Raw genomic sequence first — 13,275 nt, forward strand, 5'->3', positions numbered from 1 at the left:
GGTAGAACTCATAGAGAGATTTGTGACTAAAGTTGGCCGCTTATGGACTGAACCAATTGAAATACCTCCAGAAGAAGAACAAAAAATGTAATAGTGAAACTAGTGAAAGGAAGACAATGTACATATCCACACAGAAAAAATTGTCTTACATATATGTATATATCCATACAGTATTAACCATTCAGTTTTTTGTTGATACATTGAAGGAATGATAATACTTGACATATATGTATATATCCTTTCTTGACTAAAATTTTTTATTTTATTTTATTTCGACTAATGTAAATTTCATACCTATCAATGGTTAAATATATATATATTTTTTATTGTGATTGTCAACAAAATCCACACAGAGAAAATTGTCTGCAGAAATTTCTCTGGTATGATATTAGTATAAATTCACAGAGAAATTTAACTTGTATCGTCTCAAGGGGATGCCTATATGATCATGTAATTTGTAACGCTTTGTGTTGGTACAAAACAATCATCAAACTCAACAAAACACAAAGTGCACAGTAATTTTATCTGCCACTGAAAAATTTCACTGGATGAATTTCAAATTTCAAAACACAATGCCCAGATAGTTTTCTTTGATAGTGAAAAATTTCTTCGGATGAAATTGACGGATTCGAATGGTGACAAAAAATAGAATTTCTGAGTTGTGAATTTCTCTGGGTTGAGTGATTTGGAGAGGAGGAATTTCTCTGGCTTTGACAAAAATTTCTGAGTTGAAGTGAGTCCAGAGAAATTCTTCCATAGTCCAGAGAAATTCTCAATTCAGAGAAATTTCAAAAGAGCTTAATTTTGTTTCTTGGTTGTACTTAGTGCAATAATTTTGTGTATGCTCTGTCTCGTGTGCACATTTCTTGAAATGACTGATATGAAGTTACCAAAAATTCACAGAGAAATTTAACTCATATTGTGCCAAAGAAGGTGCCTATATGATCATGCAATCTCTAATGCACTGTGTTAGTACAAAACAATTATCAAATTCAAAAAACACAATCCATATAGTATTTTTCTCTGCCATTGTCAAATTTATGTAGATGAATTTAAAGCTTCAAAACACAATACACAGAGAATTTTCTCTGCTATAGGAAAATTTCTTTGGATGAATTTGACAGGTATTACAAACTCACTGCCTATAGTATTTATCAACAAACACAATGCACACTTTAACCGATATTGAAAAATTTCTCTGGATGACTTTGATTGATATTATTATATACACTGTCTAAAAAATACATTTCACAAAACAAAATACACAAAGTAATCATCAAATGTATTATTCAATCAATAAAATGTATAATCCTCAACTATTTAACAAAGGTTCCTTGCATGTCCTCTTATTATTGTGACCAATACTCTCACAACGACTACACTTAATCACCCTTTTAAACTCTCTAGTAGAAGCAATTCTGTTATTTTTCGGCCTCCCAGCTAGTCTCTTGCTCAATGGAGGTAAAATATGCTACACAAAGGTTTTTCAATAGTTGGAACTGGGCCAATCGAAAACGAGTATGCTTGACAATACATATCAGCATGAAAAAATGGTTCAACAAATGAATTCAAATTATTTCCACTCCTAAAAATTGCAGCAACAGCATGTTGACATGGATACCCATTTATTTCCCATTTTCGACATGAACAAGGTCTCAACCCAAGATCAACCATAACCGAAGGAAAACAATGCACTTCAAAGACATTATCAGATGATAAACTCACATTCCATGTCCTCCCATCCAAAAAAGACTTCTCCAATACACTATCCATACGAGGACACAGAACTTTATTCCATTTACTAGAGAGCAACCTCCTATCAGACCTCATATTTATGATTTGCAACCGTATCATGTCCACCAAATTTGTTATTAGCAAGTGCCGAGCTTCTCATATCCATGAATTGAATGACTCAGCAACATTTGAATACATCTCACCATAACATTTCCCCGCAAAATATGTATCACTCTAATTTTCATATGGTAAACTTCTCAAGAAAACACTCACAATGTCTCCCCCCTCACTTTTTAATTCATTTAACTTGAAATGAAATGATGCCTTTGTTAGAGCATATGCACATTCTGAAAACTTGGACACAATCGTCTCCCTAACCAAATTTGTGTTTCCACATGATAACTTATCCCTCAAATTTCTCTTTAGATGTTCAAGACAAAATCCATGAAACCAGTTAGGGAAAAACCTAGCAATTCCCTCCACAATACCACAATGTCGATCTGATATGAAACTTATCACCCTTTCTGATCCTAATACTCCACATAAATGTACAAGAAACCAACACCAACTGTCTTTATTCTCAGCATCAACAACAGCAAAAGCTACAAGAAAAAAATCTACAAAACAAATAGGAACAAACATATTAGATATACACATGTAGAGAAAAATAGAACAATAAACAACCAAAGAAATTTGACACTGCCAACATCTAGAGAAAATTCACTTAGTGCTCAACTCCAGAGAAAATTCACACATTGGCAACATCTAGAGAAAATTGCCTTAGTGACCAACTACAGAGAAAATTCACACAATCATAATATCCAGAGAGAATTCACTTAGTGACCACCTACAGATACAATTCACACAATGACAACATCCAGAGAAAATTCACACACTGACCAAAATCCAATGAAAATTCTCACAATGGCCACAACCATAGAAAATCTACATAGTGGCCAAAACCAGAGAAAATTCAAAGTGTCAGAGAAAAATCACATTCACTCAATTTCTACATGTATAAAAAATTCATATATTTAGATAAAATTATATATATATATACAATTACCTTCATTCCCATCTTTTCCCGTTGCAGCAAGCATAAATTTTTTGTATCGTCCTTTCAAAAATGTTCCATTAAGAAAAAGCAATGACCGACAATATTTGAAACCAGCAATGCATGCATGAAAAGCCACAAACACTCTTTTGAAACGCTTGTTATCTTCAAAATCTAACTCAAAACGACTACCTGGATTGTTTTTCAATGTCTCATCAAAATACCACCGTAATTCATCAAATGACAAACAAGAATCCCCATATGTACTACATTTTACTTTTTCAACACCCAACCAACCACAGTTATAATTGATTGAGACCCCATACTTGTCTTTCATTTCTTTGACAACGTCTACTGGACGAGTTAAAGATTTTGCACTTACCTCTTCAAGTATCAACCCAAAAACTAAGTTGGAAGTCATTCTAGCATGTTTACTCATACGAACCGCCACACCACACGTATGTTCATTGTTCAAAGTCCTTATGTAGAAGAACCCATTTGTTTTTTCAACTGAAGCATGTATACGCCATATACATTCCCTTGATTCCTTATATGCACATTCTGCCGTAACCCTCAGCTTGTCATTTTTAACATACGTAAACTGAAAACCAACCTCAATAGCATACTTGCATAAAAAAGTACGAAACTCAACCACACCACCCTCAAACTTTTCTCCAACACTCGTAATATTATTTCGCCAACCAGCTGACAATAACACATTTTCTTGGTGAGAACGAAACTTAGAGAGTGAATCCCTTTCAATAGCTACCAGCCTATCACACTCACCATCCACAACATCTACCCAATTAGATCTCACTTCATCCACTTCATCAGAAGTATTGCATCTAGTAACTGAAATATCAACTATATCAACACCGCATGCACAAACAACCCTCAACATATTCAAAAAATCAATATTATTTCAAAGCATACAATTCAGATCACAATAGAATATGAAATACACATAGTCTCAGGTTTCAAATTCTCCCATGTTTTACACAAAATGCCAACCAATTCCTCAAAATTCAATTCACATGAAACATTAATGACAATAGTATTATTCGCATATTTGCATAGCAATAACACTACACTGTCCATTGAAACTGAAAGAAAAAACAAGAAAAATAATTTGTTTAACATAAAAACACTTCACAAGAACAACATAAAAGTCCAGAAAAATTTCTAAAAATTATAATTTTCTCTGGACTTAAAATAAAAGTCCAAAGACATCTACAAACTTATATTCACCTTCAATATGACAAAAAACAAAATCACAGAAACATAATGAATCCAGAGAGAATCATAGAGAAATTTACTGCTAACTATTAAACACAATCATAGAAAAAAATCACACAGAATATTTGTTATGAAATTATAGGCTTCTCTGTGATTTTCACCTCACTACAAGCTAACAATTTTCTATGCTTCATTCTGCAATATTGCACTCATAGAAAAATCCAGAGAAATTTACAAACTAATATACACCTTCAAGATAACAAAAAACACTGCATTGTCCATCTAAACTGAAAGAAAAAACACAAAAAATAACTTTCGCTTAGAGAAACAAAAACTTATATTCATCTTCTACAAACATATAATTTTCTCTGAATTACAAACTGAAAGTGAGTAACAAACTTATAATTTTCTCTGAACTACAAATAAAAGTCCAGAGAAATTTATGAACTTACATGCACTTTCTCAAATTCTATCTGCATTAGAAACTTCTAATAATATGTCCACATGCATTTATAATTTTCTCTGTGATTTTCGTTGGATTATAATAACAAACTTACAATTTTCTCTCGACTATACCAGCAGAAAATGAAATTTCTCTGGTTTGAAAAAATGTAGAACAAAAGTTATCATTGATCAGCATGTTGATAAAAAACAGAGCATGAAAAATGAACTCTAAACATCAAAATTAACTACACTGTCAACACTCTTTGAAATTGATCAAAAAACAAAGAATGAAAAATTAATTCCAAAAATAAAAATCAACTCTATCAAACTGGCCTCTCTCTAAACAAAAATTCAAAACAAAAATCAAAATTCATGTGAAATCTAAATCGAAAACAAACCTGATTCAACTCCACTCAAAAACCTACGCGATCAACACACTGTCAACACTCTTTGAAATTGATCAAAAAACAGAGAAACAAAAATTAATTCCAAAAATAAAAATCAACTCTATCAAGCTGGCCTCTCTGTAAACAAAAATTCAAAACAAAAATCAAAATACATGTGGAATCTCCATCGAAAACAAATCTAATTCAACTCTGAAAATTTACGCGATCAACACACTGTAACACCACTGAAATCTCCGACGAAATCTACACGATCGTAGCAATCTTTCTCGTCAACTCCACTGAAATCTCCGACGAAATCTCCACTGTGAAGTCAACAATGTAATATTCAAACAAATTTCTCGTCAACTCCACTGCAATCTCTGACAAAATCTCCACTGCGAATTCGATTTTCAAAATCTCACCGTAAAGTCAACAATATAATATTCAAACAAATTTATGTTATAAAAAACGGGTAATTTAGGTACTTTATAACCTAAAATAAATTTGAGAGATCTTAGCCATCAAAACATATTATTTTGAACTTTTCTTCCTATCAAAAGTAGAGGAGGGACCTTAGGTCAATTTTCCTTTCTTTTTATGTTATATTTGTAATTGCGATTTATTGATTGAAAAAAAAAGATTATATAACATTTTCTTTTATTGAATCTGGGATTGATGTGGCAGCATAATCACTTAAAAAATGTTAATTACATAAACGAGACTATTGTATAATTTTACAAATTCTGTACATATTTTTTGCTAAAAAAAAAAAAAAAATCTCATTTAAGAATGGTTTGGGAACAAATTAAAAAAGTCAAAAAGTAAAAAAATTATATAAATTATCACATCATTCACTTTACTTTTTATTATATATTTTATAAAAAAATTTAAAAATTTTAAAAAATAAAAATAAAAGCAAACTCCAAACAACCACTTATCGTATAAGTTCATGCGCTGTAACATTAATTCGAGCTTGACTAATGTACATGTGGTCCCGCAATTATCCCCACTACTCCCCCACTAATAACATTAATAATATAGCGGTGTTATATATATTAATTAATGTATCAATATTAGTTATAATATTATTATTAATTCTATTTATTATATAAATTATAAATATTAAAAAAAATTTAAGTTATACTATATCATCAATTAATATATAAATTAATACATTAATTAATACATATAACATTATTCTTACTAGGAATATCAGATCACATCAAGCTCATCACAGAATAGTCAGACTCGATATGGATTTAGGCCAACATCACATCTCCTCTCCTCTCTTACATTATTATTATTATTATTATTATTATTATTATTATTATTTAACAAATATTAGATAAATTACAAATATATTTTTTGAAATTTACTTAAAGCACATATTATTTTCTATAATTTCAAAAATTACAAATACATTCATGTTAAAATTTTTTATTTAATAAAATTAACTAAAAAAATAAAATTCACAATTGCTCTCTAATACGATAATAAAATAACAAAAATTATTAATTAAAGTCTATTTTTAATATCATTAAAAATTATTAATTGATTTCATAATTTATTAATAAAATGGACAATTTATTACTAAATTAGAAACATGTAATTTCCAAAATAACAAGGGTGATTCATATTTTAATTAAATTTCAAGAGGTGTATTTATAATTTACCTAAAAATGTTTAAAAGGATCTAAATAAATATATTTTTTTAATTTTTATAAAAAAAAATAAAAAAGTAAGATGACCAATAAATATATATATAGTAATATAAAAAATATCAAATTTTGCGTTGGAGGTCATAATTTGGTGCGGGGAATCTTGCCCGTCGCAAAACATGAATATTTACCTTTCTAATTGAGTGAAATGATTCAGGATTTGACTAATTAAACTAACCTAGTTAGATTGTTGGATCAACATCACGACAAAGGTATTCTAGAAAGGGCTGGGCTTTCCTCCCATCATTGATCGGATTGGAGGGTATTATTAGATTTGTAGGAATTTAATAAAGATTTTGTTTTGATAATCTAAACCGTTCAATATACAAAATTTATCGAGTACTATGTACTTATAAAATATAAAATATTACGTTGATCGGATATCGATAACTATCTCGTCGAATCAGATTTTTATCAAAAAAAAATCACTGTCCATTTTTTTATACAAAACTGATTTGATCACGTAGTTATCGATATCCAATCAAAGTGATTTTTTATATACATATAATACTCGACGAGTTCTACACATTAAACAGTTCAGATTATCAAAACAGGACTTGTGGTGAGCCCCTACAAACAAGAACGAAACTAAGATTTCATTACCAGAGGGGCCAAACAAAAAAAAAATACCATGTACACAAACACACATGTATCTACAATATGATATATAAATTATATATACATAAAAAAAATTAATATCATAAAAACAATCTCTAATAGAATGAAAAAGTTTTTTTTTGATAAAAATAGAAAAAGATGACAAGATGAAAGAATAATAAAAAATATATATTTTTTTATAAAGAATAACTATAAAATAATATATATATATATTTAAAGTATTATGATAAATAATATTTTTTACAAAAATAGAAGGTCTATAACCCTCATAATTTTTCTTTAATTCCATCCTTACCTACGGAACTAACAATACTTTTAATCCGGTCATAAATTGAAACGAAGCCAACCCCCTTCTAGAAGTCATTGTGCTTATTGGGATACACACAGAGAATCTTTTTAGGTCAGCTCACAAAAAATCTTGTCACACATCTCTTATTTTATTTTTTATTGTTTTAAAATATTAATTTTTTTAATTCTAAATTAAAAATTAAAAATTAAGATAATATAAATTATTTATTTTAATTTTTTTAAATTCATTAAAATTAATATATACAAAATGTATAATTATGACAATTATATTACCAAAGGATAGTTTTGAAAAGTAAATATTTTTTAACTATAACAATTATGCTATTAAAAAAAATTAAATTCTCCAAAAGAGATTAATATTTTGGAACAGAGAAACATATAAATATATCAGCTTATTTTGACAATTAGGTTAAAAGTTAAAAAGTTAATTTTTTAACTTTTTAGATCATATTTCTCTTTATTTTTTTATATATTTTTTTTAAAAAAATCAAAAAAAAAATTTCAACCAACTTTTTAAAATAGGCCATCAGTTATATTAAAAAGAAAAATGGTTGAGACCGCTAAAAGAGGAACACTAATGTTGGTATGGGTCTCACATGATGTGATGTTTTGCTCTTTTTTTTTCAGATTAGAAATAAAGCCATCCAGTATTGTTGAGAGTTGGGATCTCCTATAGTCACACAATTTTACATTTAATTACTGTAATTTTTTTATTTAAAAGAAATTAAATTGTGTGCCTATAAGTATGTAGGTGGGAAGACTTTTTTAAACTGATGATGACATCCCATGGTTGAATAGTATTCAAAAATCAAAGGAACAAACCTTCCTCCATCCCCACTTCATGGACTATATGTACCCACTTCTATTATCTCCAACCTCACAAAAAGCTTAGGAGAAAAATGAGGCTTTGGATACTAGTTTTGTTCTCAATCCTCTCCTTCTCCCTCGTCGCCTTGGCTCAACAATGCGGTAGCCAAGCTGGAGGAAAACTATGTGCCGGAGGGTTGTGTTGTAGCCAATATGGCTATTGTGGCAACACCTCGCCGTATTGCTCTACTGGCTGCCAGAGCCAATGTAGCCCTGGCGGTGGAGGATCCCCATCCACTCCATCTACACCAACACCGACCCCGAGTGGAGGTGATATTAGCTCTATCATTAGCAGGACCCTCTTTGATCAGATGTTGAAGCACCGTAACGATGCCAATTGCCCCGGTAAAGGGTTTTACACTTATGATGCTTTCATAGCTGCTGCCAAGGCTTTTGGAGGTTTTGGAACCACTGGAGATACTGTGACTCGCAAAAGAGAGATTGCGGCCTTTCTAGGCCAAACTTCACATGAAACTACAGGTAAAACCTTTCACAATTCATCATGTTTTTCAATCCTTTTAAGTGAAATAGGTGAATTAAATTTATGACATGAAAAAAGAGAGGAACATATAATGAAAAGAAACACAATTGATGGATTTGTATATGATTAAAACATGTATAGGTGGGTGGCCAACTGCGCCGGATGGCCCATATGCATGGGGATATTGCTTTGTTAAGGAACAAGGGAACCCTGGGGACTATTGTGTTGCAAGTCAACAATGGCCATGTGCTCCTGGTAAAAAATACTATGGTCGAGGTCCCATCCAAATTTCATAGTATGTAAACTTTTTCCTCTCTCTCTTTCAACTCTATCACGCTTTTGTGCGTTTCGCGTTAGGATCCTCAGTGTATTCTCTAGAGCGATCTCCTAAAATGACTCATCTGAGGGCTAAGATTTAGCCTCACTAAAACGACATCGTTTTTGTGATAATTTAAAAAAAAAAAAAAAAAAAAAACCAAGTTAGCCATGGCGTTCAGGAAATAGTGATGGTGCCATGACTGGGTTTTCAGATTCAAGAAATGGTGATGGTGCCATGGCTGTGATGTTTGTTTCTATATCCCCAAATTGTTTGTATATCCCCCCTCAGATTCAGATTCATATACAAAAAAAATTCAAGAAAGAAACCAGATTTAGATTCAAGAAATTTGGCCAAATATACAAATGAATATACAAATATACAAATTATCCCCAAATCTTTGGCCAATCTTTGTCATGGCTGGGTTTTCAGATTCAAGAAATTGAAAATAACCAAAACAAAAGCCCATCGTTGGCCATCTTCCCCACCAGATCCGACGACTCTCAATCCCTCCGACAACCCTTCCCCAGTCGTTCTCCTCTTCCGGCGGTCCTCCCCCGCCGCACCACCCCTTCCTTCCTTTTCATCTTCCTTTCTTCCTTTCTTTTCCTTATAGATCTAGACAAAACATTGAGATGATATATATATATATATATATATTTATAAATAAATAAAAAACACATATACAAACGATTTTACAAAAAAAAAATAATTTAAATCACAGAAGTGAGAGCAAAAACAGAGTGAGAGAGAGGCAAGAAGAGAGAGAGAAGAAGATTACAGTCACTCTACATGTTTCATATAAGGCAAGGTGAATTCAAAATTCAACAACAATAAGCCTTACAATGTAAGAGATAGCAACATCTGGGTCAATGGGGATCCTTTTCTCTCTCTCTCTTCTTGTCTCTCATCACAGATTCACAGACACCATCACTATTTCTTTCTCACTATGGCTGACCTGGTTTCTTTCTTTCTCTCTCTTTTTTTTTTCTTTTTTTTTCTTCAAATTATTCTCCAAAACAACATCGTTTTGGTGTGGCTGAATCTCAGCCCTTGGATGGATTACTTTAGGAGATCACTCTAGAGAATACACTCTAGAGGATCCTAAGGCGTTTGTTTCAGCAACAAATATTTTTTAGTAACTTTTATTTTATTTATTTTTTATTTTTTATATTTGATTGCGAGGTTAAATTAATATATTAGTTATAATAGTAACAGTCACAAAGGTGATGGTGATGATAGTAGAGATGGTGGTAGGGACAAAGGGAGCATAGTCTTCCACCTTCTAAAATTTATATTTTAGTATAGGTAGTGGTGAAATCAGAAAACTAAATCAGAAGGGGTATTTATTGATTACAACTTTAATTTTTTTTTCATAACCAACAATAAGAAGATAATAATAATTTTTGAATTAATATTAAGTACTAAAACTTAAATAAATTATTACAAAAGTATTTCACATAAAATTTTACAATTAATTTCGAGTAAAATCGAAAAGAAAATATTGCGTGTAACTAGTGTATTATGGACAATGTATTAAAATCATATATTTAAGTCTTAATATAAATTATATAATAGTAAGATAAATCAAATTTTTACAAAATTTGAGTAAAAATTTCATATAATAGTGATATCACGTCATTATTGACATATGATATTACCAACCAATAGTAAAACAACATATGAAGGGTGAACTCAACATGCAAATATAACTCATACTCTAGTAATTTTTACATATATATATATATATATAGTGAGATTTAATTATATTTGCATATTAATAATGATGGTTATTACCTCTATATTGAGATATTTTCACAAAATTTTCATACATAAAAATATAATTTGTTGTAGTCAGTTTATTTTCGATAAAACAATCACTATTATTTTCATAAATTTAAAAATACCCTTAACATTTTATTCTAAATGTTATTTTTGTTCAAAATTTTATTATATACATATGTAAAATAAAAAAATAAAAAAATATAAAAAATATATATATAAAAAAAAAAACCAGGGAAGGCACGTGACCCCCTGATCACATGGTGGCTCTGCCAACGAGTATAGGTTTATAATATAGTTGTTTTATTTATTCTCTCTAAATTTGAATTTATACTTTTATTTTGTCTTTATTTAAAAAAAAAATCCATGATTTGCATCATTTAAATATTTCTTTTATAATGAAATCTACCTTTAAATGTTTATTTTTTATTCTCTCTGATAATACTTCTTAATTTATTTTTATTTGATTTTTGTGTGTGTGAACGTGTGAGATAAATTTGTGTACAAATATGTAGAATGTTTACTTATTTTTTTAATGAAATCTCTCAATAAAATACTTGTTTTTCTTTGAGAATGACCATCATAATTCAAATCGGTGTCGTGGTTAGAGTCGGAAATTAAGTTTGTTAGAGTTGCGGCATGCGGGAGTGGGGGACACTATTATAGACATAACATTTTACTTTATTATTATTCCTTTTATGTCAAAATCTTGGCTCTAGCCACAAGTGGGGGTTGTGAGGTAGTCATGGTAGGGGAAATAGTGGAGGTGGAGTGGTGGTGACAATGATGACGGTGGTAGGATGGTGGTGCTGGTGCTAAAGTGGTAGAGTGATAGTAGCGGCGGCAATGGGGTGAGATTTGTCAGGATGGTGTGCCATATAATTTTGCATTCCAAAAAACTAAAGAAAATAAATTTTCAATAAAACTAGTAATATATTGTTTGTTTTAAATGCAAAAATTACTTTAGGCCTCCACTCCACTTGAGCCGCCCTGTTACAAACAGAATCTTTCATATTTTTAACTTTGATCATTGGCTATTTAGTGAAATACAACACAAAATCTAGAGCAATGCTTGGTAACTTGAATATGAGGTTAGCTCAAATGGCTCAAAATTTACCTTGCCGATCGTCTGGGCGGATGTCCAGTCGGTCGTCCGGCGAAGAGGCTAACAGTCGCCGTAGACAAAGGTGACAACCACGGCAGACAATCTTTCATCCGGTCGTCCGAGCAGGATCCGGCCAACACCCATTCGGCCTATATTCAAGTCCTCTCCCATTTGAGCTACCAAGCTTTTTTCCAAAATCTAACAGATAAATGCAGGGGTGGCTCCAAGGCTTGGCCAGGGGTGTCACCCGAACCCCTGGCTGAATTATTATTATTATTATTATTATTATTATAAAAATATTAGATTTTAGGAAAAAAAATTAGCAATTGAACCCACTAAAATACAATTTTGAACTCATAGTTTTAAATCTTACTTTTTTGAACCCACTATTTGATAGTGTTGATAATGAGCTTATTATGCAACGATTTCAAAATATGAAATCTCGTCGTGGTCAATTGTAGAACCTCGTGTATTAGCATGTCTTTTTGCTTAAATAATAGTATCAATATATTGAAATATTTTTGTTTATAATTTTAGAATTTAAATTAATTTGTTGATTTTTTTTCTCCATATGTGATATAATGATTAATGTGAATTTTCTGTAAGTTATATGGTATTTAAGTTTTTGATTGACACCGTTGACAAAAATTCCTGAAGTCGCCACTGGATAAATGTACATTTCAAGATACTAACTTTGGCCTATGACTTTGACAGCAACTACAACTATGGTCAAGCAGGAAAAGCCATAGGGTATGATCTGATAAACAACCCAGATGCAGTTGCAACTGACCCAACCACATCTTTCAAGACAGCATTGTGGTTCTGGATGACGCCGCAATCACCAAAACCCTCTTGCCACAGTGTCATCACCGGCCAATGGACTCCGTCTAGTGCTGACAGAGCAGCGGGTCGACTCCCTGGCTATGGTGTCATGACCAACATCATCAATGGAGGAATCGAATGTGGAAAAGGTTCTGTTTCACAGCAAGAGGACCGAATTGGGTTCTATAAGAGATACAGTGACATATTTGGAGTAGGCTATGGTGGCAATCTTGACTGCAATAACCAAAGGCCTTTTGCATAGGCACCTCTATGGTTTTACTTCAGTCTCATTTTGGAATAAGTTGATGTGAAATAATGTTTGGCGGAGCTATGATCAGCCAAATTGGGATCTATCTAACCTAATACATATTAAGAAATAAAGAATCTACTGCCTCTCAATTAA

General features: G+C 31.2%; 1 protein-coding gene across 1 annotated transcript; it reads left to right on the plus strand.

Moving 5' to 3' along the window:
• Positions 1-8,276: 8,276 nt before the first annotated feature.
• LOC114277355 (basic endochitinase) lies at positions 8,277-13,275 on the plus strand. The gene is made up of 3 exons (XM_028219244.2): positions 8,277-8,846; positions 8,989-9,142; positions 12,765-13,275. The coding sequence occupies exons 1-3, from the start codon at positions 8,399-8,401 to the stop codon at positions 13,132-13,134; spliced, it is 972 nt and encodes a 323-aa protein (XP_028075045.2). The 5' UTR covers positions 8,277-8,398; the 3' UTR covers positions 13,135-13,275.

Source organism: Camellia sinensis, chromosome 4, assembly GCF_055761805.1.
Source record: "Camellia sinensis isolate YWXY chromosome 4, ASM5576180v1, whole genome shotgun sequence".
Classification (NCBI taxonomy): Eukaryota; Viridiplantae; Streptophyta; class Magnoliopsida; order Ericales; family Theaceae; genus Camellia; species Camellia sinensis.

Coding starts and splice junctions, on each gene's coding strand:
- LOC114277355 (XM_028219244.2), top strand. CDS start 8,399: ATGAGGCTTTGGATACTAGTTTTGTTCTCAATCCTCTCCTTCTCCCTC. Junction 8,847..8,988: donor AACTTCACATGAAACTACAG/GTAAAACCTTTC, acceptor AAACATGTATAG/GTGGGTGGCCAACTGCGCCG. Junction 9,143..12,764: donor GGTCCCATCCAAATTTCATA/GTATGTAAACTT, acceptor TGACTTTGACAG/CAACTACAACTATGGTCAAG.